This window comes from Oncorhynchus clarkii, chromosome 13 (assembly GCF_045791955.1).
Source record: "Oncorhynchus clarkii lewisi isolate Uvic-CL-2024 chromosome 13, UVic_Ocla_1.0, whole genome shotgun sequence".
In the NCBI taxonomy this organism is placed as follows: domain Eukaryota; kingdom Metazoa; phylum Chordata; class Actinopteri; order Salmoniformes; family Salmonidae; genus Oncorhynchus; species Oncorhynchus clarkii.
The window spans coordinates 23492482-23519435 of record NC_092159.1 but is presented as its reverse complement, the minus strand read 5'-3'; the positions used below and the strand labels follow the sequence as shown (position 1 = coordinate 23519435).

The window sequence follows — 26954 nt, the reverse complement described above, 5'->3', positions numbered from 1 at the left end:
AGCTATGATCCCTGATTGATGTCACCTGTTAAATCCACGTCAATCAGCGTAGATCAGGGGTCTCCCACCTTTTCTAGCTTAAAAAATGTAACATATCACGAGCTACACATTTTTGGGCTTTCCAATTTTTTTTGTTGCTTGCTCCTCATTCTTCTCTTCTCCTCCCTGCAAGTCTTCTCCGGGTCCTTTCTGTCAATATACCTGGTAAAATAATGGTTAATAAACAACTAAAATGTGTGATTTCTTTTACAAATTATGTTTTATTTTCTCCCAAATATGATTCTAAGTTTTATTTTTCCTTGATTTAGATTTTGTTTTCCCCCCTTAAAATCACAATTGTTAATAGAGAAACAACGAAATTGGATGTTCTGAGTCCATGTCAATGCTTAAATCACATCAGAAGGAAAACAAATTGGTCTGGAAGAACACTAATGCTATGCTATTGTTTGAGGAGAGTGCACAGTTATGAACTTGAAAATGTATTAATAAACAAATTAGCCACATTTGGGCAGTCTTGATACAACGTTTTGAACAGAAATGCAATGGTTAATTGGATCAGTCTAAAACTTTGCACATACACTGCTGACATCTAGTGGCCAAAATGTAAATTGCGCTTATTTTCCTGAGTCATATATTGGCCTTTCTCTTGTATTTGATGAAAAAAAATGATGATGAAAAAATACATATATAAACATGCATGTTTTTTTCTTTGTATTATCTTTTCCCAGATCTAATGTGTTATATTTTCCTACATTAATTTCACATTTCCACAAACTTCAGAGTGTTTCCTTTGAAATGGTATCAAGAATATGCATATCTTTGCTTCAGGTCTTGAGCTACAGGCAGTTAGATTTGGGTATGTCATTTTAGGCGAAAATTGGAAAAAAAGGGTCCGATCCTTAATTAATTGAGAAGGTTTCGGGGGAAAGTATTTCTGTCAACCCACAAGGGCACATGTGCATGTACTTTCAGAATTGTTTGGCGAGCTACTCATAGGTGGGCTATGAGCTACTGGTAGCTTATGGGCTACAAACTACTGGTAGCTTATGGGCTACAAACTACTGGTAGCTTATGGGCTACAAACTACTGGTAGCTTACGGGCTACAAACTACTGGTAGCTTACGAGCTACGAGCTACTGGTAGCTTACGGACTATGAGCTACTGGTAGCTTACGGGCTATGAGCTACTGGTAGCTTACGGGCTATGAGCTACTGGTAGCTTACGGGCTATGAGCTACTGGTAGCTCGCAATTAACCTGTTGGAAACCCCTGGTGTAAATGAAGGGGAGGAGATGGGTTAAAGAAGGATTTTTAAGCCTTGAGACAATTTAGACATGGATTGTGTACGTTTTCCATTCTGAGAGTAAATGGGTAAAACAAAATATTTAAGTGCCTTTGAACGGGGTGTGGTAGTAGGTACCAGGCGTACCAGTTTGAGTGTGTCAAGAACTGCAGAGCTGCTGGGTTTTTCACGCTCAACAGTTGTACGTGTGAATTAAGAATGGTCCACCTCCCAAAGGACATCCAGCCAACTTGACACAACTGTGGGAAGCATTGGAGTCAACATGGGCCAGCATCCCTGTGGAACGCTTTTGACACCTTGTAGTCTATGCCCCAACGAATTGAGGCTGTTCTGACGGCAAAAGGGGTGCAACTCAATATTAGGTGTTCCTAACATTTTGTACACTCAGTGTAGATGTACATTTGACTTCTTCAATGAGACACTGGTCAAGTAGGTCAGTTGCCAGTTGGATCCCATCTCTAATAGTGTCCCAAATGGCACCCTATTCCCTACTTGTGCACTACTTTTGACCAGGGCGCACTTCTTTTGACTAGAGTCCTATGGGCACTGTTAAAAAGTAGTGCACTATATATAGGGAATAGGGTGCCATTTAGGATACAACCTAGATGTGTGTTTTTAGGAGTGCGCCTACTCTGGTCTGATGGGGTAGAGACCATTATAATGACTATTGCATAACTAGTATGGTGATGTGTTATACACAGCCTGTCCAATACCTCAGTAGATTTCATTAGCGCCATGTCACCGTGACAAGATAAGTGCCTTGCGTTGGGCCAGTAACCGAAAGGTCGCTTGTTCGAATCTCCAGGCAGGCTAGGTGAAAAATCATTCAATGTGCCCTTGAGCAAGGCACTTGCTCATGTAAGTCGCTCTGGTTAAGAACGCCTGTCAAATGACTAAAATGTGAGAGAGTTGCAGAGTGACTTGTGTGTGTAAGTGAGCGAGGTGGATGGGGTTAAAAGGTGGGAGGTAAGAGACCACCTGAATACTGATGACATTCAAATGTAATTATTCAACACATCATTCCAGTAAATAGCTCTTGACCTGGAGAGTGAATTATGACATTTGAGGTGCCACTCACTCTGAAGTGAGTGCATTGTTCAACTGTTTATGGTCAATAAAAAGAAATCAGATGCAGAATAGAGCAATCTTATGTAGGTCAACTATATATTCCAGATTGCCTTTTATCATGCCAAGTCATAGCCACAAGTGAATATGTTCTGTATTATGGATTGCACAGAGCATCCAGACCCATTTCTCTGTGATGATGGAATTGACTTCACTTGTCAGAATATACCAGAAACTTTACGCGCGGTACATTGACCCCATCTGGTGGACACTCCGCGGTCCTGCACAATTTTCGCCTGGCCAGTTTCGCCAGATTTCCAGAGAAGTTGAGTTACACGTCAGAATGGAACCTGTACTGGTGAGTGGACGTGTACTGTGACCTCAACATTTTGTGTGTATCAGCTGATCCCGGATACATGCAGATATGGAACGTGTGGTGGAGATGGCAAATAACGGTGGTGAGCCCGACATAAACTGCTACGTCTGACATTACATATTTTATTGTTCATAAATCCATAACCAGCATTTGTCATTTTTATGCGGCTCGTGTGATTTTCCTGTGCGCGCGCTGGCCCATAATAAACAATGCAACATTTATACTACAATTTTTTTTAACTGCGTTGCCTCTGCATGGGTAGACGTGCCGTGTTGCTTGCACTTGTGCCTAGAATGGCAACGCGTTTTAGCAACTAGCCTACATCACCAGGCAAATAGGGGGCTTCGGCTGTTGCTTTGACAGTGAAAGTGATAATATCGGCTTTGCTTTGTATGACAGCTGATCCCCAATCGCCAACAAATAGCCTACAGGTCGTTCCCAGTTAAATTGCGTTTATGATTAAATACTTTGCCATGGGTTGTAATCATTAGCTTAATCTGTTACAAATCGTTTCGCCCTGTTGCAAAACCGTTTACTTCAAACGGAAACAGCAAACGAGAGTTTCTATTGGGACAAATTCAAATAGGGTCTCACCCGTTTTTCTTTACGTCTCCTTAAACGGAAACGGTTTCCAAAAGGACTACAACCAAGGTATGTTTCCCAAACATTCACCAATGTGAACCCCTTATATTCAGCCCAGTAGTTTATCTTGCAGCTCCCCATGTTGAACTTCAAGTTATTTCCTTACCATCTGGATTGTCTATTTACTTTCTGAAGTAGCAATTGAGGAGGAACAGTCAGTGAGGCTTGAACCAGTGTTACAGTATAAGTGCACTAGGGGCCCAGACCTTTTGGCAAAGGTCATATCTGAGGATTCTATACCAATAGTCACTTTTTCCATCCCCCTTCCTCTCCCTAGGTTTCTCCCTCGCCGGCCCCTCCACCACTCCCCGCAAGCGACAGGTGCGATTCTCCGCCCGCCACGACATCCTGCTGCTCCGTGAGGTCATTGCTCAGAACCCGTTCTGTTCCAAGGAGTCGGGTCGTATCTGGGCCCGTGTCGGGGAGATCATCACTGCTGCCCTGCAGGACGAGAGCTTTGAGGTGGACGCCCGGCGTTGCAGGGAGAGGACCATGCTGCTGCTGGACTACTACAAGAAGCAGGACTTCCCCAGCCTACGCAGGTTGGTCAAGACTGGCCAGAAGTTGACATTAGACATACATACGCTTAATAGGAGGAATGTATTAGAAGCTGATACCCAACCTTGTGTGTCTGTTCATGCTTATGTGCCTGTATGTGTTCAGGTTTGGGACAGAGAGGCTGTATGCCCAGAAAGAAGACCTACTCCATGAGGTGTTGGAGCTGGAGGCAGAGAAGGGTCTTCTGGCCAGCGGGGAGAGTAAGTACCAGGATGAGGAACTCAGGAAACGAGCCTTGGAAGAGCTGGCTAGTCAACCAGAGCAGGACAAACCCATCATTATCTCCACACAAACAGGACAACCCAAAGGTAAGAACCCAATCCAAGTCTGTTTAGATCTGTGAGGTGAGAGAATAACTTTTAGATCTGTGATTATATTCAAATGGAGGAAGGAAATAGGACACATACCTGAAGAGATTACTGTTATTATAGCACTACTGTGACCAAACCAGTGGTTCCCCTGCAATTGCTTAGAATGCCCTGCCCTTGCCCCGCCTAAAACAGTTGTCTCTGTGTGTGCTGGTACTCAAAGAGACACACAGTGACATGTTTGCTCCTCAGCAACATTTTTGAGTGACTACGACCAAAGAAATGATAACCAAAAAATGTTGACCTTTTGAGACTTTATCCTCCCCATCACCAACTATCTCCCTCTCTATTCTCTCCCCTCCCTGCCCCCTTCAGTCCCCATGACCCCAGAGCCCGAGGAGCAGCAGGAGAACCTGGCGGAGCTCTCGCTAGTCTCGGCGGCGCCCATGGCCAAGCAGCCTTGCCAATGCTGCTGCCAGACCTACTCAGAGATCCTCAGCTTCCTGGAGAAGCGCTCGGAGGCGGAACAACGACTGCGGGAGGAAGAGTTATTGCTGAGGAGGGAGGAGCTAGAGATCCAGAGGAGTAAGATCACTCTGGAGAGAGAGAGGCTGGGGGCGGAGAGAAAGGAGAGGGAGAGGAGGTTCGAGCTGGAGAGCCAGGAAAGACAGGTCATATTGGACCTGCTAAAGGAGAAGGTGCTCAAAGGATGAGAGGATTGATGGGGTGGTGGTGGAGGGGGGCTGGTGAGGGGCTGAAGGGACCAAAGGTGTATGGTGTGGATGTAACAGTATAACTTCTGTCCCCTCACCCCTACCTGGGCTCGAACCAGGGACCCTCTGCACACATCAACAACTGACACCCACGAAGCATTGTTACCCATCGCTCCACAAAAGCCGCAGCCCTTGCAGAGCAAGGGGAACAACTACTCCAGGTCTCAGAGAGTGATGTCACCCGATTGAAACGCTATTAGCGCGCACCACCCCTACCACTAGCTAGCAATTTCACATCGGTTACATGGACATAACATTAAGACGTTGGGAGGGTGGTACTACCTCTGGATCGCACCCTCTGCCCCTTGTTCTACGCCAATGGCCTTAGTGAAGGAATCTGCTGTGACACCCATATATAAGTGTGGAGATCCATGCCTGGCATTGAGCTAAGCTGGATGACCGCATTCCACAAGGACACTGACAAAAAAAATAGGTAGCACATCCTCACACTGTACATATACCCACACATTATCTTATTAAACAAATCCTTTGGTGATAGAATAACAAGCTGTTCATCAAGGGTAATTTTTATAGTGAAAAGACAAAATTGCCAACAATTCTCCCAATGTCAATTAACTCTTTAGTCAATTCTGACTTTGTGGTCATTATTATGAAGCTGTTCCTGCTGAAAATTCAAGAAAGTACTTACGTAACCTCCTAATGATATGGGATGACTACAAGCAATTTTGAAACTGTATTTGTTAATTGAGGAAAGAGTATAGAAAATTTTCATTAGGCTAGTTAGATTTCTAGGAAATATGACAAAGTTGTGTAACAATTTTTATTTGATTTGTATTATATTAAATTATACATGACCTACCGTTCCCCCTGAAATACCACTTTTAAAGTATTTAAAACATAATATGTTACCTAGATGTTTCTTCTTCATAATAACTCATTACTTGAGCGTCTCTTTACGTCTTTTTACGCCTTCTACGTAAGGTTACTCTTTGACCTCGCGCATAATTGAAGTAGTCTGAGTGGTTGAAAATTCGAACAAACCGCCCTCTGTTCCAAAGCAGCAATCACATTGGATTATTATACTGCCAATATGTTAATCGTTGGCTACCCAATGAAATTACTCTTATTTTCTTTGATGCGACCTCATTGCTACAAAGTTTACATTAGCTACGCTAGAAGCAACATTGTATACACTTTTTGAGATTACACGAGTCTGCTGTAGTGTACTTTTATTGCAAAATATTTTTCCAGTTGAAGAATTAGGTGGAGCGCGTTTTTCGTAGAGTAGCCTACAGATCTATGTGCGGATGTGGAAAAACTTCAGTTTTCTAGTTTGATAGACCAGTCATACTGCGATCGATAAGTAGCTGTGTTTACTTACGCCAGTTATGTGGGTTAGCTACATATAGGCCGGTGTTTATTTGAGATTTTGTAACATTCCTCACTCGACGTATTTCCGTGTTCTTAAATCCTGCATTTATAAAAGGAGTCGATATTGTCAATGTGAGTAGGCAAAGTACGTGGCCATTGACTTTTATAAGGCCCTATAAATCTCGTCTGTCATTCTCGAACTTCAAAGCTTTCCTATATCACTCAACAATGAATATCTCAAAAAGTGGGTACCGTGTCTTCTCTGCCAACTCGACCACCGCATGCACCGAACTTGCCAAGAAGATCACGGAGTAAGTATATGCTGCGCATTCAAATGAATCTCTTGCAACTCTCTCAAATTACATTTTTTTCCCCCTCAACTGGATTTGAAAGTAGTCAAAATTCAAATTTAGTGGTGGCCTAGCGCAGTGGTTCCCAAACTTTTTTGGTTAACGTAAACTCACTCACTTTTGTACATCGCCTCGGTCTGTACAATTGACCTTTATTTTAGCGCCCCAAAAACGTAATACTTCCAGATCAACTGTAATGTCAATACCATTGTAAAGCACAATTTCTCCCCTTTCCAACAGAATCAATTATATGACCCCCACGCTGCCCGTTTCTGCATGATTCAAGAAGGCAATGAGCCCTTCAGGTCTTTTTAAAAATGGCAGGTGGGGAAGCGATACTAATGCGTGATAGTGAGAAGGAGATATGTTGTGGGAAAATTGCTTTTTTTCACTCGATCTGTCCAACTTATTGCCTCTAAAATATAAATAAAACACTATAAAGAGTTTATATAATGTGTCATTGCTTTATGCGTGCTGTACATTACTGCATGACACATCACGATGTATGTGTTTTTTCAACTTTTCTCCAACACTATAGAGCCATTACCATGTCAACCAACGCTTGAATAGAAACGTAGTTCACACCCCAGATTTTGAAGTCAACACAGTCACTACAGTCCCATTAGTTTTCTTTGCAGCCTCGTTTGAATGTTGCGGTTGCCCACATTTGTACGGAATGGGGTGAGTTTACGTTACTGTTCCACCAACTGAATTTTGCTCTGCCGGATTACTCCTGAAGTACCCCCTCGTGTGCATTTTACCAGTGGGCCTATGGTCTCATGAGTCTTCTCAAGTACCCCCTGTGGAAAGGCAAAGTACCCCTAGGGGTCCTAGTACCCCTGGGAACCACTGGTCTAGCAGTATAGGCCGCTGTTTCTAGAGAACATGTACCGCTGCCAGTGTGGGTTTGAATCCGGCCCTCTTTCAGCAAAAACTCTTAACTTTCCTCTCGCCTATACAATAAAATAAGTAAAGGGCGGGATAGCCCAATTCTGATAATTTTTCCACCACTTTTTAAATTTATGTAGTGGGGCTATCTTTGTAAAAGCAGCCTTTTAAGCCTACTTTTAGCTCGCTAGACTCCAGACGATCTGTCACTTAAAATTGCAAGGATGAGAGAGAATGACCTCGCACATAACTTTGCTAAGAGACTTCAAGCAAACTGGTCTAACAAACGGCCCATTCCAGGCAAACAGTATTTCAAACATAGGGGCAGTTACAGTTGCTGCCCCAGCCCCAGACACTGACCTGTTTTTCCCGATTCCCATGTTTAATATACAAGTGCATCGGTCTGCTGACCCCAAACCGATCTAAATGTAACATGCATTGGTCAGAATATTCATTAAATTACATTCTTTATGGCCTCCCGAGTGGCGCAGGGGTCTAAGACACTGCATCGCAGTACTAGCTGTGTCACTTGAGATCCTGATTCGAGTCCAGGCTCTGTCGCAGCAGGTCGCGACCAGGACACCCATTGGGCGGCGCACAATTGCCCCAGCGCTGTCTGGTTTAGGGGAGGATTTGGCCGGTAGGGATGTCCCATCGCGCTCTAGCGACTCCTGTGGCAGGTCGGGCACGCATGCACGCTGACAAGGTCGCCAGGTGTACGGTGTTTCCTCCGTCACATTGGTGTGGCTGGCTTCCTGGTTAAGCGGACATTGTGTCAAGTAGCAGTGCAGCTTGGTTGTGTTTTGGAGGACGCACGGCTCTCAACCTTCGCCTCTCCCGAGTCCATACCGGGAGTTGCAGCGACGAGACAAGACTAACTACCAATTGGATACCATGAAAAAATAAAGGTGAATGTAAGAAGCGCTCATCACTTCAAATAGGCTACGTCATTTTTAGAAACAGGAGTTTGGCTATTCTGTGGCTTTAGGCTCATGCGAAGGTGCCTGGAAAGCAGGCTAGCAGTGGAGCCACTGGGGATGCTAAACACCCTTTTGGCCACTCTTGCCAGGCTGGGCAGAGATGCATAGTTTTATTTTTCTATAGGTTGGCCTAAAGATTTTTCGGCAAAATAACCCAATCAAAACGGAAAGTTCCTTGAAGTGGGAATATGCCAGGCCTATTGGGCCAAAATCAATTCTGGCCTATTGTATAGATAATAGAACAATAGTGAACAAAACTTAAGAGATCTGATTGTTAGTTTAGAAATACTTTGTAACAATGACAATTAGTTATCTATCCACCTCATTCCTTTCTTTTAGCATGTGCACGTAGTAAGAACACGTCATGCTTTCAGGAAATACTTATATTTTCCGATTCCACAATGATTCTTTAGTTGTGGACACTACATCCCCACACTCCCTCTCTTACTCTTGGTCCTTGTCTTTGTAAGTCATCTTGATTTTGCCCCTGTGTTTTATCAGTTTCTTTATGAAAATATTTAGCCAACTCATGACAGTAGCTAAAGCAAGGGGCTGTAGCAGCACACAAGTAGGCTACAAATGCATGCTGGGCCGGGCATGCCCTGAGCTTGTGAAGTGAGCACTATTGGAGTGGGCGAGAAGGCCAACGCTCCAGCCTTTTGGGAATCTCGCTCCAGCCCCGCTTACATACTCTGCAACTGATGAGTCCTCTCCTTCAGTGTCGAACTGCATGTAACTGTGTTGACAGTCATTGAGCTACAAGTCATTTTGCATGCTGAGAAATCTCAGGCAATATATATTTTTTTAACCTGTATTTTATTTTATTTATTTATCCTAGTCAAATTCGTACTGTGCCCAGCTTCACACGCTGACCAACGCAAGGTAGGCGGGCTGTTCCGGATCTTGCTCAACTGCATGGCACTTTCAGCATTCAAATTCAAAATAGCTTGTGTGATATTAGGCTTTATTAGTTGAGTGACAATCTATGTAATTTGCTAGGTTATTGCTATATATTTTTATTTTATTTAACTAAGCAAGTCGGTTAAGAACAAATTCTTATTCACAATCACTGCCTACGGCCAAACCCAGACGACGCTGGGCCAATTGTGCGCCGCCCTATGTGACTCCCATAGTGACGCCTCTAGCACTGAGATGCAGTGCCTTAGACCGCCGTGCCACTCGGGAGCCCCATCTATGCGCTGTTAAATGTTTTTACCGGAATGAAAGTAAGGTACTGGAGACAGATAATAAAAATAAAAAGAGTTTTTTTTTACATTTTTATTTACAATGACTGCCAAACCCTCCCCTGACCCAGATGACGCTGAGCCAACTGTGCACCGTTACTGGGTCTCCAGATCATGGCCAGTTGTGATACACCCCGGGATCGAACCTGGGTCTGAAGTGATGCCTCCAGCACTGTGATGAAGCGACTTAGACCTCTGCGCCACTCAGGATCCCAAACGGACTCATCTGGCTATAACTGCTGAACAGGCAATAGATTTTAACAGGCAATAGATTTTATTTTGAGTGTTTAGGTTCACGATCAGGTTTTGGTAATTTTGCATTAAACAATTTGTGTATATGGTCCTTTTTAGATATACAGGGTAAAGTAGATAATTTCATAATGAGGGCAGCAATCACATGGAGGCCCACTGCATGGCCAAAGCGAGAAGAGAAGATCTCTGTTAGAAACCATTGGATTTTGAGATGGGTGGAATTCAGTTGTGCAGAGTGTACAAAACATTATGAACACATGCTCTTTCTGTGACAGACTGAATAGGTGAAAGCTATGAAAGCTTATTGATGTCACTTGTTAAATATACTTCAATCACTGTAGATAAAGTGGAGGGGACTGGTTAAAGAAGGATTTAAGTAGATTTTTAAGCCTTAAGACAATTGAGACATGGATTGTGTGTGTGCCATTTAAGAGGGTGAATGGGAAAGACAAATATTAACAAAACCATTGTTAATGTTTTGTACATTCAGTATATATTCATTGACTCATCATTTGTAAACAATAAATATTGAAACATACCTAGCTCGGTCACTTAATCTGCAAAAATGACAAGTTTATTAGTGGGTGATGGTGATTTCAGAACCCCTAATCTGATAGGTAATGTACATGCTTAGTCTTCCTTATGGGTAAGCTCCGGTGCCTACATAGTACAGTCGTGGCCAAAAGTTTTGAATGACACATATGCATTTTCACAAAGTCTGCTGCCTCAGTTTGTATGATGGCAATTTGCATATACTCCAGAATGTTATGAAGAGTGATCAGATGAATTAGCAATTCATTGCAAAGTCCCTCTTTGCAATGCAAATGAACTGAATCCCCCAAAAAACATTTCACTGCATTTCAGCCCTGCCACAAAAGGACCAGCTGACATCATGTCAGTGATTCTCTCGTTAACTTCACTAGGGTAGGGGGCAGCATTTGGAATTTTGGATGAAAAGCGTGCCCAAATTAAACTGCCTGTTACTCAGACCCAGAAGATAGGATATGCATATAATTAGTAGATTTGGATAGAAAACACTCTAAAGTTTCCGAAACTGTTAAAATAATGTCTGTGAGTGTAACAGAACTGATATGGCAGGCGAAAACCAGAGGAAAATCAAACCAGGAAGTACTATTATTTTGAAAGGCTGTTTTTCCATTGTAAGCCTATCCACCATACAAAGACTTAGGACCCAGTTCACGAGCTCTGTGGCTTCCTCTACATGTGGCCAGTCTTTGGGCATTGTTTCAGGCTTTTACTCTGAAAAATTAGGGAGATACAGCACTTTCAATCAGTGGCCAGTGGAAATTTCCATTCATCAGTCTGATCGGGAACGCGCCTTTCTTGTTTCTTCTTTCCTATTGACGAAGCTTTTGTCCGGTTTAAATATTATTGATTATTTATGACAAAAATAACCGGAGGATTGATTTTTTTAAACATCGTTTGGCATGTTTCGACTAACTTTTATTGTACTTATAAAAAAAAAAACTTTTCGTCTGGACTTAGTGCCCTGCCCGCGCCTTAAGCATTCTGATTATTGGACAAGACGTGCTAACAAAAAGGAGGTATTTGGTCATAAAGAGGAACTTTATCGAACAAAACTAACATTTATTGTCTAACATGGAGACCTGGGAGTGCCACCAGATGAAGATCATCAAAGGTGATTAGTGATTAATTTGAATGCTATTTTTGACTTTTGTGACACACTCCTTGGCTGGAAAATGGCTGTGTGGGCTTCTGTGGCTTGGTGCAGACCTAACATAATCGCCAAGTGTGCTTTCTCCGTAAAGCCTTTTTAAAATCTAACACAGCGGTTTCATTAAGGAGAAGTTTATCTTTATTCGTATGTTTAAAACTTGTATCGTTTATCAATGTTTGAGTATTTCTGTAATTTGATGTGGCTCTCTGCACTTTCACCGGATGTTTGAGACAATGCATTTCTGACCATAACGCGCCAATGTCAACTGAGATTTTTGGATATAAATATGAACTTTATGGAACAAAACATACATGTATTGTGTAACATGAAGTGATTAATTTTCTCTATCTGCTTTTTGTGACTCCTCTCTTTGGCTGGAAAAATGGCTGTATGGTTTTCTGTGACTAGGTGCTGACCTAACATAATCGCATGGTGTGCTTTCGCAGTAAAGCCTTTTTGAAATCGACATTGTGGTTGGATTTGTAAGAAGTTTATCTTAAATGGTGGATAATACTTGTATGTTTGAGGAATTTTAATTATGGGATATCTGTTTTGAATTTGGCGCCCTGCAATTTCACTGGCTGTTGTCGAGGTGGGACGCTAGCGTTTGTTGCGTTCGTATTGTGTTTATTCGATCACAGCCATCGCAGCCATAAAGGGAACATTGCTCACCAGCAGGCCTGGAATTTTGTGATTTTACAGGCAAGGCCATTTGGCCTTCAAGAGGTGCCCAATCTGCGAAAGCAGCAAGGACATCTGCTTGGGCACTAAGGCCACGAATCAAAATATAACATTTTAATAGCCAATTTGAAAACCGAAACACTGCTATTCTGTTCAGAAAAACGTGTCTGTAAATGTACATACATAATTTGCCTGCATGTCAAAGTGTAGGTGATAGCCTATGCGTATTGGCTACAGTCTTCATGTCCAGACCGATGCAGACAGGAGGGAGTACCAGAAAATGTAGCCACACTTTAATGACTTAATTACGTATATATGTCACCAACCACCTCCTTTTCAGTCAAAAAATGCTTTCAGTCAAAAAATGGCCCCTGAATGTTTTGGTCCACCAACTGGAGTGCTCTTCTTTGTCTACTCCGAATCAGCATCGTTCACACCCTCTTAAGCCTTAGCCCCACCAATCTTTTTCAGGATTTACATGTGAGGCCATGTGCCAAACAGAATGAGTAAGGTAGTGTAGTTCACATGTTCATGAAATACAATAATGGCCATAGTCACGCCCAAACACACCTGACAAACTTGATGGGTCATGTATTCATCTCGCAAAGTGGAGTCTTGTTTAGCTAGCTAAACAATGAACCACAATCCCATGAAATGGTGTAGTATGAATCTGCAACTTCCAAATGCCTGAAGGTACCATGTTCATCTGTACAAACAATAGTACACCAATTATAAACACCATGGGACCACGCAGCCGTCATAACGCTCAGGAAGGAGACGCGTTCTGTCTCCTAGAGATTAATGTACTTTGGTGCGAAAAGTGCAAATCAATCCCAGAACAGCAGCAAAGGACCTTGTGAAGATGCTGGAGGAAACAGGTACAAAAGTATCTATATCCATAGTAAAACGGGTCTTATATCGACATAACATTTTGGAGAAATGTCCTCTGGTCTGATGAAACAAAAATGGAACTGTTTGACCATAATGACCATTGTTAGGTTTGGAGGAAATAGGGGAGGCTAGCAAGCCGAAGAACACCATCCCAACCGTGAAGCACGGGGGTGGCAGCATCATGCTGTGGGGTGGCAGCATCATGCTGTGGGGTGCTTTGCTGCAGGAGGAACTGGTGCACTTCACAAAATAGATGGCATCATGAGGCAGGACAATTATGTGGATATATCGAAACAACATCTCAAGACATAAGTTGTAGCTTTGTCGAAAATGGGTCTTCCAAATGTACATTGACCCCAAGCATACTTCCAAAGTTGTGGCAAAAGGGCAACAGTCAAGGTATTGGAGTGGCCATCACAAAGCCCCGACCTCAATCCTATAGAACATTTGTGAGCAGAACTGAGAATGTGTGTGCGAGCAAGGAGGCCTACACACCAGCTCTGTCAGGAGGAATGGGCCAAAATTCACCCAACTTATTGTGGAAGGCTACCCAAAATGTTTGGCCCAAGTTAAACAATTTAAAGGCAATGCTACCAAATACTAATTGAGTGTGTAAACTTCTACTGGGAATGTGATGAAATAAATAAAAGCTTAAATCATTCTCTACTATTATTCTGACATTTGACATTCTTAAAATAGAGGTGATCTTAACTGATTTAAGACGGGGAATTTTTACAACGATTAAATGTCAGGAATTGTGAAAAACGTAGTTCAAATGTATTTGGCTAAGGTGTATGTAAACTTCCGACTTTAACTGTATGTATTCAGCACGTATGAATTGGAAATGTGTTTTTTGCATATTCAAACTCAACGAGAGACACTCAGAGAGGGGTCACACCTAGGGTCTGCCTTTATCAACGGTACCTTGCTCATGGGCACTTGGGCAGATTTTTCACGTTATCGGCTTGGGAATTCGAACTAGCGACATTTGTTACTGGCCCAACACTAACCGCCAGGCTACTTAACTAGTCCACTCTCGTTCCTCAAAATGCTCTTACTATACAAAAGCATTTAGTGAGAACAGTGAGAATGGCAAAGGGAGTGGTTTATGACATGGTTACTCCCCATCCGCTGAAGTGAAAGCACCGATGTTGGGCGATTAGGCCAGGCTCGCAGTCGGCGTTCCAATTCATCCCAAAGCTGTTCGATTGGGTTGAGGTAAAGGGTTCTGTGAAGGCCAGTCAAGTTCTTCCACACCGATCTCAACAAACCATTATGAACCTCGATTTGTGCATGGGGGCATTGTCATAGTGAAACAGGAAAGGGCATTTCCCAAACTATTGCCACAAAGTTGGAAGCACAGAATCGTCTAGAATGTCATTGTATGCTGTAGCGTTAAGATTTTTCTTCATTGGAACTAAGGGGCCTACCCCGAACCATGACAAACAGCACCAGACTATTATTCCTCCACCAAACATTAAAGTTGGCACTATGCAGTCGGGCAGGTAGTGTTCTCCTGGCATCGGCCAAACACTGATTTGTCTGTCGGACTACCAGATGGTGAAACGTGAATCATCACTCAAAAGACCACAATTCCACTGCGCCAGAGTCCAATGGCGGTGAGCTTCACACAACCCCAGTCGACGCTTGGCATTGCGCATGGTGAAGGGTTGGGTTAAATGCGGAAGACATTTCGGTTGAAGACATTCAGTTGTACAACTGACTAGGTATCCCCCTTTCCCTTGTGTGCGGCTGCTCTGCCATGGAAACCCATTTCATGAAGCTCGCGTCGAACAGTTCTTGTGCTGACGTTGCGTCCAGAGGCAGTTTAGAATTCGGTAGTAAGTGTTGCAACCAAGGAGAGATGATTTTTACTCGCTACACGATTCAGCACTCGGCGGTCCTGTTCTATGAACTTGTGTGGCCTACCACTTCGCGGCTGAACAGTTGATGTTCATAGATGTTTCCACTTCACAATAACAGAACTTACAGTTGACAGGGGCAGCTCTAGCAGGGCAGAAATTTGACAAACTGACTTCTTGGAAAGGTGGCATCCCATGACAGTGCCTCGTTGAAAGTCACTGAGCTCTTCAGTAAGGCCATTCTACTGCCAATGTTTGTCTATGGAGATTGCATGGCTGTGTGCTTGATTTTATACACTGGTCAGCCACGGGTATGTCGGAAATAGCCAAATCCACTAATTTGAAGGGGTGTACACACTTTTGTGTGTGTGTGTGTGTGTGTGTATATATGTGTGTATGTATGTGTATATATATATACACATATACATATGTGTGTGTGTGTATGTGTATATGTATATATGTGTATATATATACATATACATACATATATATACACATATACATATATATGTATGTGTGTATATGTATGTATGTGTGTGTATATATGTGTGTGTATATGTATGTATGTGTGTGTATATGTATGTATGTGTGTATATATATGTATGTATGTGTGTGTATATATATGTATGTATGTGTGTGTATATATATGTATGTATGTGTGTGTATGTATGTATGTGTGTGTATATATGTGTGTGTATATATGTATGTGTGTGTGTATATGTATGTATGTGTGTATATGTATGTATGTATGTGTGTATATGTATGTATATATATATACTGTATATACAGTGCCTTGCGAAAGTATTCGGCCCCCTTGAACTTTGCGACCTTTTGCCACATTTCAGGCTTCAAACATAAAGATATAAAACTGTATTTTTTTGTGAAGAATCAACAACAAGTGGGACACAATCATGAAGTGGAACGACATTTATTGGATATTTCAAACTTTTTTAACAAATCAAAAACTTAAAAATTGGGCGTGCAAAATTATTCAGCCCCCTTAAGTTAATACTTTGTAGCGCCACCTTTTGCTGCGATTACAGCTGTAAGTCGCTTGGGGTATGTCTCTATCAGTTTTGCACATCGAGAGAATTTTTTCCCATTCCTCCTTGCAAAACAGCTCGAGATCAGTGAGGTTGGATGGAGAGCATTTGTGAACAGCAGTTTTCAGTTCTTTCCACAGATTCTCGATTGGATTCAGGTCTGGACTTTGACTTGGCCATTCTAACACCTGGATATGTTTATTTTTGAACCATTCCATTGTAGATTTTGCTTTATGTTTTGGATCATTGTCTTGTTGGAAGACAAATCTCCATCCCAGTCTCAGGTCTTTTGCAGACTCCATCAGGTTTTCTTCCAGAATGGTCCTGTATTTGGCTCCATCCATCTTCCCATCAATTTTAACCATCTTCCCTGTCCCTGCTGAAGAAAAGCAGGCCCAAACCATGATGCTGCCACCACCATGTTTGACAGTGGGGATGGTGTGTTCAGCTGTGTTGCTTTTACGCCAAACATAACGTTTTGCATTGTTGCCAAAAAGTTTACATTTTGGTTTCATCTGACCAGAGCACCTTCTTCCACATGTTTGGTGTGTCTCCCAGGTGGCTTGTGGCAAACTTTAACCAACACTTTTTATGGATATCTTTAAGAAATGGCTTTCTTCTTGCCACTCTTCCATAAAGGCCAGATTTGTGCAATATACGACTGATTGTTGTCCTATGGACAGAGTCTCCCACCTCAGCTGTAGATCTCTGCAGTTCATCCAGAGTGATCATGGGCCTCTTGGCTGCATCTCTGATCAGTCTTCTCCTTGTATGAGCTGAAAGTTTAGAGGGACGGCCAGGTCTTGGTAGATTTGCAGTGGTCTGATACTCCTTCCATTTCAATATTATCGCTTGCACAGTGCTCCTTGGGATGTTTAAAGCTTGGGAAATCTTTTTGTATCCAAATCCGGCTTTAAACTTCTTCACAACAGTATCTCGTACCTGCCTGGTGTGTTCCTTGTTCTTCATGATGCTCTCTGCGCTTTTGACGGACCTCTGAGACTATCACAGTGCAGGTGCATTTATACGGAGACTTGATTCCACACAGGTGGATTGTATTTATCATCATTAGTCATTTAGGTCAACATTGGATCATTCAGAGATCCTCACTGAACTTCTGGAGAGTTTGCTGCACTGAAAGTAAAGGGGCTGAATAATTTTGCATGCCCAATTTTTCAGTTTTTGATTTGTTAAAAAAGTTTGAAATATCCAATAAATGTCGTTCCACTTCATGATTGTGTCCCACTTGTTGTTGATTCTTCACAAAAAAATACAGTTTTATATCTTTATGTTTGAAGCCTGAAATGTGGCAAAAGGTCGCAAAGTTCAAGGGGGCCGAATACTTTCGCGAGGCACTGTATATACTGTATATTAGCATAACCAGGCTACACAGAACCAAACTGACCCATTGTAAAATGAGAGGCTATTCTTCCCATATTAAAACGTATCCAAGTGCAACATGCCTAGCTCTGCCCACTGGGGCTTGGCTTACGGAGCGCTCTTTGGAAATAAGCACTTGTATAGTTGTGTTCCAACGTCTCGTTCTCTCACCACTCTGGTGCAACATTATCTTCCTATTGCGGATTACAGGGACCCCATTTTAAATGTTGTGGGCCTACCAAAACTACTCACCATTTATTTACACATTTTTCAGTCATGTTACTTCATTGACTAGCTAGCTAACAATGTAACTTCACCAGTATATCCAAACATTTTCAGGCAAAGAAAGAAAAGGGATAGCTTCTTCAGGATATCAATGATCATAGCAAAAGAATGAATGACATCTCTCTTGCACCTGACATTTTTACAGATGGTGGACAATTTTTCAATGTAATGCATCTCAATAGAAACATTGTGTGTTTACACAATGTAGAAACCTAATATTCTACAAATTTACTAAGTCATTTTAATGACAGGTATTCATAAACAATTTATAATAAACAAATGTCTTTACACCACCACTTTTAGAGTTCAAAAGTCCTAACTGACTTGCCAAAATTATAGTTTAACAAGAAATTTGTGGAGTGTTTGAAAAACCAGTTTTAATACTCCAACCTAAGTGTATGTAAACTTCTGATTTCAACTCTATCTTAAATAGGACAAACATAAGCACCCACAATAATAATGATTGATGAGTTGGGCCAGTTACTCAAAAGGTGGGTGTGGACGATTTTAGTTGTGTGTTTTTGTTTATTTACTGTCTAACTCCTTCCTTCTCTCCTTGCAGACGGCTTGGCGTAGACTTGGGAAAGTCGGTTGTTTACCAAGAGTCCAACAGAGGTGAGATGCCAGGTTAACCCTTTCAGCTTCATATAGTATACACTGAGTGTACAAAACATGAAGGACCCCTTCCTAATTATGTGAACGACCAGCTCGATTCAGTCTTGTGGCAAAATTGTGAGTCTCTAAAAGTAGAGATTCAGAGCTAAAAAATGTGATATCATACACTACAGTTGAGGAACAATTAGGAAAGTACTTCTGCTTTGAAAGTTGATAAACTTGTAACCCCATTTTTGATAAAATGGCCCTTGAATGTTTTGTTTTACCTATTGGAAAAATCTTTTGTCTACAGCCATTCAGTATTGTTCACACCCTCTTAAGCCCCACCCGTCTCTTTAAGGATTCACATGTGAGGCCGTGCTAAACCGAGTGAGTACAGTAGTGAACTAAACAACCAAAGATTTCAAGACTAAAGGTTTATACTATGTCTGTATACAGTTTTCGCAGTGACATGAACAAAAACAACAGGCTGCATGACATCAGCATCCTGGTGGTCCAAAATAGCATAACTGGTGTATTTTAACACCAATAAACCAATCTGTTTAAAAATGTATTTATTATATGTCAATCGAGCAAACCAGGCAAATAAAAGCAACTTTCTAAACAATGTTTTGGTCAGTTTCTAGCTTGTTAGCTGGCTTGCCAGTTCAGATAATTACCATATCATATAGCTGACAACGTTTTTATTGACCTCATTTGTATGAATTATTGAAGGTAAATAAACTCACAACAAGATCATTATTTACAAGTTAATGGCAAGCTAACTACAGAAAATAGCTTGTGATTGTGACAAATAATTTTATTTATTGAACTTGGACACTGTCTAGTTGGCCTAACGTTATATCTAATTTGACTTCGGTGCTGGTCATGTTCTTCACATTACCGTCTCTGGTAAACACGCACAATATTAAATAAAATCTGTTTATTTGTCACAAGCATATGATACAGAAGGTGTAAATGGTACAGTGAATGTTTACTTGCATAGTGGAGTGTTTTTTTGTTTAGAACCATAATCCCAACTCATAACGTTACTGTCCTTTATGAATTTTCAGCTAGGTAAAGCTAACCAACTAGGTGCAATGTTTCTTAGCTAGGTAACATTAGGCTATAGGTAGCAATTCAAATGGCTGAGGTATGAATAATATTACTACACATATCATACATGTAATGTTATCTAGCGAGACAGCTAGCCAGCTAAATTATTTTCTGCCAAAATTAGAAACGTATAATATCGGAAATTGTAGCTAGCTAGACTCTTACATGTATTCATAGATTAACGCTTCTCCCTCACCGATGCTATGGTTGCCCTTAGTTTGAAGATGTAATCCGGAGACAAGTGTTTTATACAACAGCCTTCTGTGTGTTCTCTTTTTGACTCCCTCCGCGTATTTGCAATCAATCTCCTTAGCTGTCATACTCTGCTTCCACCGGGCATTCCACCAATTTTAAAACTGTCCTCATGAAAATGGAGAGCATTAGCAACACTTTTGCAGTTCTTTGTGATATCTTTCAAAAAGCGTCCGAAAGGATTACCTACACATACTGAGCAGCTCACGCTAAAGAAAGAAGCTACATGGCAGACCAATCCAATTGGCTTGACCAATCCAATTGACTTGACCAGCCCATCCATTATCTCAGCCAATCATAGCCATTGGAAAGGTTCCTGTTTTTTTCCGGGGCTAAACCAACTAGGCTCGTAATTGAATTATTTTATTCGTATTTACAAATGGCATACAATTTTGTTAAAGCACTTGAGTACACATTCCAAAAGCATTTTGAGTTAAAAAATGTTTGCGTTCAAATACCTTATGTTAAGTAGTGACATGTGACAGGAGTTTTCCTGAAACGAGTCACATATTGAGTTGCACCCCCCACACCTTTGCCCTCAGAACAGCCTCAATTCGTTGGGCATGGACTCTATAAGGGGTCGAAAGCATTCCACAGGGATGCTGGCCCATGTTGATTCCAATGCTTCCCAGAGATGTCAAGTTGGCTGGATGTCCTTTGGGTGGGGGTCCATTCTTGACACACACGGGGAAACTGTTGAGTGTGAAAAACCCAGCAACGTTGCAGTTCTTGACACAAACTGGTGCACCTGTTACCATACCCTGTTCAAAGGCACCCTCTGAATGGCGCACATACACGATCCATGTCTCAATTGTCTTAGGTTAAAAAATGATTTTTAAGCCTTGGGACACCATGTATGCAATTAATTATCAGGTAGAACAGAAAACCAGCAGGCTCTGGACCTCGTAGTGTAAGAGCTAAATATCCCTGGTATACAGTGCATTCGGAAAGTATTCAGACTCCTTGACTTTTTCCACGTTTTGTTATGTTACAGCCCTATTCTAAAACTGATTCAATTGTTTTCTTTCAATCTACACACAATACCACATAATGACAAAGCAAAAACAGGTTTTGACATTTTTGCAAATTTATTAAAAATAAACTGATATCACATTTACATAAGTATTCAGACCCTTTACTCAGTAGTTTGTTGAAACACCTTTGGCAGCGATTACAGCCTCAAGTCTTCTTGGGTATGATGCTACAAGCTTGGCACAGCTGTATTTGGGGAGTTTCTTCCATTTTTCTCTGCAGATCCTCTCAAGCTCTGTCAGGTTGGCTGGGGAGAGTCACTGCACAGCTATTTTCAGGTCTCTCCAGAGATATTCGATCTCGTTTAAGTCCGGGCTCTGGCTGGGCCACTCAAGGACATTTAGAGACTTGTCCCAAAGCCACTACAACATTGTCTTGGCTGTGTGCTTAGGATCAATGTCCTTAGGTCCTGAGCGCTCTGGAGCAGGTTTTTAACAAGGATCTTTCTCTACTTTTCATCTTTCCCTCAATCCGGACTAGTCTCCTAGTCCCTGCCGCTGAAAAACATCCCCACAGTATGATGCTGCCACCACCATGCTTCACGTAGGGATGGTGCCAGGTTTCCTCCAGACGAGACACTTGGCATTCTGGCCAAAGATCAATCTTGGTTTCATCACATCAAATAATCTTCTTTCACGTAGTCTGAGAGTCTTTAGGTGCCTTTTGGCAAACTCCAAGCAGGCTGTCAACGTGCCTTTTACTGATGAGTGGCTTCTGCCTGCCACTCTACCATAAAGGCTTGTTTGGAGGAGATGAGAGAACCTTCCAGAAGGAAGACAATCTCCACAGAGGAACTCTGGAGCTCTGTCAGTGACCATCAGGTTCTTGGTCACCTCCCTGACCAAAGCCCTTCTCCCCTGATTGCTCAGTTTGGCCAGGCGTCCAGCTCTAGGAAGAGTCTTGGTGGTTCCAAACGTCTTCCATTTAAGAATGATGGAGGCCGCTGTGTTCTTGGAGACCTTAAATGCTGCAGACATTGTTTGGTGTCCTTCCCCAGATCTGTGCCTCGACACAAGCCTGTCTCTAAGCTCTACGGACAATTCCTTCGACCGCATGGCTTGGTTTTTGCTCTGACATGCACTGTCAACTGTGGGACATTATATATAGGCAGGTGTGTGTGTTTCCAAATCATACGCAATCATTTGAATTTAACACAGGTAGACTTCAATCATGTTGTAGAAACCTCAAGGATGATCAATGGAAACAGGATGCACCTGAGCTCAATTTCGAGTCTCATAGCAAAAGGTCTTGATACTTATGTAAATAAGGTATTTCAGTTTTAATTTGTATGTAATTGTGCAATTTAAAAAAAAAAACAGTTTTTGCTTTATCATTATGGGGTATTGTGTGTAGATTGAAGAAACATTTTTATTGAATACATTTTCGGTAAAGGCTGTAACGTGAAAAAGTCAAGGGGTCTGAATAGCTTCCGAATGCACCGTAGATGATGGTCGGCATACTGTATCTGGGGTTACTTGCTCCTGGAACTGATTTGCTGCTTTTTTTTATTTACAGAAACCAGGGTGGATGTGAAAGAGTCTGTTCGTGGTCAAGACATCTTTATCATTCAGACCATTCCAAGGTGAGAGGATCCAGGTGTCATGTCTTCTACACCGTCTTAAGTGTGTTCTAGTTGGTTGGATTTGCAGTATCGCCACAGAACCAAATTGATCAATAGAAACTAGATGAGAGGAACGTAAATGTATTCCCTTGTGAAATTAGGCAGACATTGTTGATTCATCGCTGATCAGTCAGAATATGGGTGTCTGTGTAACAGTATAACTTTAGACCGTCCCCTCGCCCATACCCGGGCGCGAACCAGGGATCCTCTGCACACATCAACAACAGTCACCCACGAAGCATCGTTACCCATCGCTCCACAAAAGCCGCGGCCCTTGCAGAGCAAGGGGAACCACTACTTCAAGGTCTCAGAGCAAGTGACGTCACCGATTTGAAACGCTATTTAGCGCGCACCGCTAACTAAGCTAGCCGTTTCACATCCGTTACATCTGTCCTCCACAAACATATTTTCATCCAGTGGTTGTCATTCATTGGTTGGCAGGAGCTGCCTGGGAAATTGAGATTGCAATATTAACCAGCCAGCTAGGGGGCACTGACCTGTAACAAGTAACTTTCCTGAACTTTTTTAATGTATTTTTTAGTCTAAAACCAGATGCTTTAGGCTTATTTATAGTGAAACAAATAAATTCTGGTCTTCATTTTGACAGTTCGTTGCAAAAGTGATATATTTAGGTATTTTAGTAGTAAATCTAGCTCTTTTTGTCCTTAACGGTTAAACTCAACCATTGAAATTGTAGTGTAAAAGAAGGCATCTCAAGGGAGAGGTTTGGTATGAAATACACTCCCTTTTAGATGTGCTAGGTGGTACCACCTCGAGGCTCACTATAAAAGCAGGTGACCACACGCCTTATTTGGTAATGGTCTGGTAAGTGGAGTGTGCCAGTATATTTTGCATAAGGCTTCCTTGACTAGACTACTGACATTACATACAATTCAAAAGGCAGTAGGGCACATTTCCGCATATGATACATTTTTTGCTTACTGTTTCATACACTTATGTGCTTTTACGAAGAATAAAAACATGTAGGCTTTGAGGATTTTACGTTTAAATTCGTAGCTATATCCATCATAATGAGAAATGGGTGACAATGGTGGCGCTGTCAACTCGTATTTTCTCCCAACTGTTATGACTAATTGGTGGCTCATAGTTCAATGGTTGTGATTTCTAATCCCACATGGAGCAGATACTTTTTTATTTCAAATCCTTCATTTACAATATTTATCCCTGGTAGTAGTTGTAGGGTTTTATATAGTACCTACAGGACTGCTCCTGGCCCTTCTGCACCCCTAGGCGAGACAACAAAAAATGACGCCCCTTCAACAATGGCCCCAGTAAGCAAAATGTTGGAAAGACATCTAAAGTCAATTTTTCCAGATGTTGAAGTTAGATTCATTTTCGGTTCTGAATGAAAGTTGACAAGATGTAATTCATAGAAGTATGTTTGTTGCAAATAAAGGCTGGTCCAGACCGGACAAAAAAACAAGTCCAATAGGTTCCCGTATCTGTCCGTTCTTACCGAGGTATAGCCTACAGTAGGGATGGTCAACTCCAGTCTTTGGGGGCGGGAGAGGTGTCAAACTTGTTCCACATCTCTGGTCAACACAGCTGCTGACACTAATTCCATTCTAAACTGCAGATGCTCATTTGTTGATTATTGGTGGCAGATTTGTTATCTGGGGCAAAAGTGTGACACGGGTTTGGCCCTAGAGGACTGGAGTTGCCCATCCCTGGCCTACAGTGTTGTCTAAAATAGAATTTTAGGAATGCTATCTATGTGGTAGGCCTACCCTATGAAAAACAAAGATGACCAGATCAAAAAAAGATGTCCAAAAGACTGTTGGTCCGTCCTTACGGGGGTGTAGTCAACCATGTTTGACCACAATGGAAATTTATGTTTGTAAAACAGGCCGTTGCATTAGCTTTATTAGTCCTGATTCCTGTGACTAATCAATTTGGCTTTTTAAGCTCTGACTATCAGCAATCCAATTGTATCAGTAGGTGTTATCCTGAGCCTATTTGCGATGCGTTTATACAGTGGGAAATGCAGAATTTTATTTTTCCGCTAATATCAGCTTGTAAAAAAACATGTAGGCGTACACATGAAATTTAGCACACGGGATGAAAGTCCTGGACAGCAATTGTGAGTAGCCTGATTGTCCATTCCATATGGTCTATTTTACTTTGACCCATCTTGTTTTTAGGATGTTTGTCAAGATGTCAGCGCATTCTTGATTTGATTGGACGCCATTTAGGTTAGGCAATTGGATTGGAGAAACCTGCATGATGTAAAAATGGTTAGTCTCATTACGTTGTTCTACATTTTATCTCCAGCCTTTAGGCTACAGGAAAGACCACATACTCTTTCTACCATATGCTACATGATTTATGTAAAAAAAAAAAAAAAAAAAAGATGGTATGTTGGTGGAACGCCGTAGCGACGCGTCTCTCCAACTGCACTCTGGAGAGGTGCGCTTGGAATGGACAAGTTAAATATTTTGCGGCCCTGCCTTTGACAAAGTTTACAATGCTTATCATAGGGCAGCATCAGTGCCCACCTTAAGCTGGAGACTCATATCTTCTTCTCCCCCTCTCTAACGTCAAGCACCAGCTGTCAGAGCAGCTCACAGATCATTGCACCTGTACATAGCCCATCTGTAAATATCCCATCCAACTACCTCATCCCCATACTGTATTTACTTTGCACCCAAGTATCTCTACTTGCACATTCATTTTCTGCACATCTATCACTCCGGTGTTTAATTGCTATATCGTAATTACCTCGTAATTACCTCGCCACTATGGCCTTATTCCCCTCAGCACAATACCGCAATGTGAGTCCACATTTAAAATATATGTTTTTTGCACCCTAAGTGGGATTTGATCTTAAACCGCAAGTGGCAATAGATGCCAGGAACTTGGTGACTAACCACTGTGCGCTAACTGTCCAGAGATGTATTTGCTCACAATGCACATAATGTTATTGTCAGATTATGCTTTAGTGAGAAAGTGTTGGGATCAGGTACAACTATGTTTACCAATTCCTTCCACCCACAACTTCTAGCCTGAATGCATTTTTTAGAACATGCAACGGGTGAAATTGGGGTTGAGTTGCCCTTTTAATGATTGTGGTTGGCTCGGCTGCTTCAGGAGGCTGCCTAGGTCAAATCTTCCCTGGCATTACCTTACTGCACTCTTTGTATTAGTTAAGTAATAAGACGTTATCTTTGATTACTAATTATAGTGTTAATAAAAGTGCATCAAGTCCCCAACAAAGTTTGCCTCTGCTTCTCTCATGAACTGGCTGAATCCCATACAACAATGGAGTCATTCTTCGATACGATCTCGAGGCTTAATTATTTAGAAATGCCCCATAGCTTTCAAGGTTATACTTCAGGGTTTAGGGAACGACTATTAGTGTGGCGCTCAAAGTCTTGTCTTACAATGTGGCGATTAGTGCCAGGACAATGGGCACGTAGTCAAGTAAGTTTAACATTGTAGGATACTGACTAGCGTCATAGACTCACTTACTTAAATGTGTAGTGAATGTGTTTGAACAAAGACGAGTGTTAACTCCGAGCGTGTGTGTTAATGTGGTTTTGAGACGTGCCGACATCTTGAATTTTATACCTCGTCAGTTACTACGACATGCAAATTAAAACCATGACAACACAACAGCCAGTTTTATTCAACAGTTTACTGAAATATCTACAACTACTCTTGCTTATCTTATTATGTTATCTTCTCTGTCTATCTTGCTCCATTGTCTCTTGAATGGTTCTTTTGTCCTACCCAGAGATGTGAACACGGCCATCATGGAGCTGCTGGTCATGGCCTATGCTCTCAAGACTAACTGTGCCAAGAACATCATTGGGGTCATCCCCTACTTCCCTTACAGCAAGCAGTGCAAGATGAGGAAGAGGGGCTCCATTGTCTGCAAGCTGCTGGCCTCCATGCTCGCTAAAGCCGGTATGTTACTATATGGCTACTGTATGCATCATGTGGCTTTCTCATTGTTGTGATACCAATAGTGATTAAAAATAAAAAATAAAAAATTGCATAGTAGTTTACAATGTTGTAGGAAGATGGTTACAACACTGCTAAGATAAGTTGTACACGTAGTTAGGTAAAAAAAAAAAGGTTTTTAATTATCATTTACAGTGAGGTAACGCAGTCTGGTATCAAATTTTATTGGTCGCATACACGTGTTTAGCAGGTGTTATTGCGGGTGTAGCAAAATGCTTGTGTTTCTAGCGCCAACAGTGGGAACGTAATATCTAACAAGTATATCTAACAATTTCACAACAAAACACACAATACACACATCTAAGTAAAGGAATGGAATTAAGAATCTATAAATATATGGATGAGAAATGTCAGAGCGAGACTAAGATAGAATACAGTGTATATACATATGAGATGAGTAATGTAAAAATATGTAAACATTATTAAAGTGACCAGTGATGATTT

General features: G+C 41.7%; 2 protein-coding genes across 3 annotated transcripts in view; both read left to right on the top strand.

The window, feature by feature from the left end:
* Nucleotides 1–2688: 2688 nt before the first annotated feature.
* LOC139424654 (trichohyalin-like) lies at nt 2689–5848 on the top strand. Its single transcript, XM_071176699.1, has 4 exons — nt 2689–2825; nt 3663–3927; nt 4049–4251; nt 4627–5848. The coding sequence occupies exons 1-4, from the start codon at nt 2792–2794 to the stop codon at nt 4962–4964; spliced, it is 840 nt and encodes a 279-aa protein (XP_071032800.1). The 5' UTR covers nt 2689–2791; the 3' UTR covers nt 4965–5848.
* A 232-nt stretch (nt 5849–6080) lies between these two features.
* The window catches only part of LOC139424653 (phosphoribosyl pyrophosphate synthase-associated protein 1-like), a 29456-nt gene continuing 8582 nt past the window's right edge, over nt 6081–26954 (top strand). For both annotated transcript variants that reach the window (XM_071176697.1, XM_071176696.1), the window contains exons 1-4: nt 6081–6667; nt 18474–18526; nt 22421–22487; nt 26281–26453. In XM_071176697.1, the coding sequence (XP_071032798.1) occupies nt 6585–6667; nt 18474–18526; nt 22421–22487; nt 26281–26453 (376 nt within the window). In that variant the 5' untranslated portion in view covers nt 6081–6584. The remainder of the gene's footprint in view (nt 6668–18473; nt 18527–22420; nt 22488–26280; nt 26454–26954) is intronic.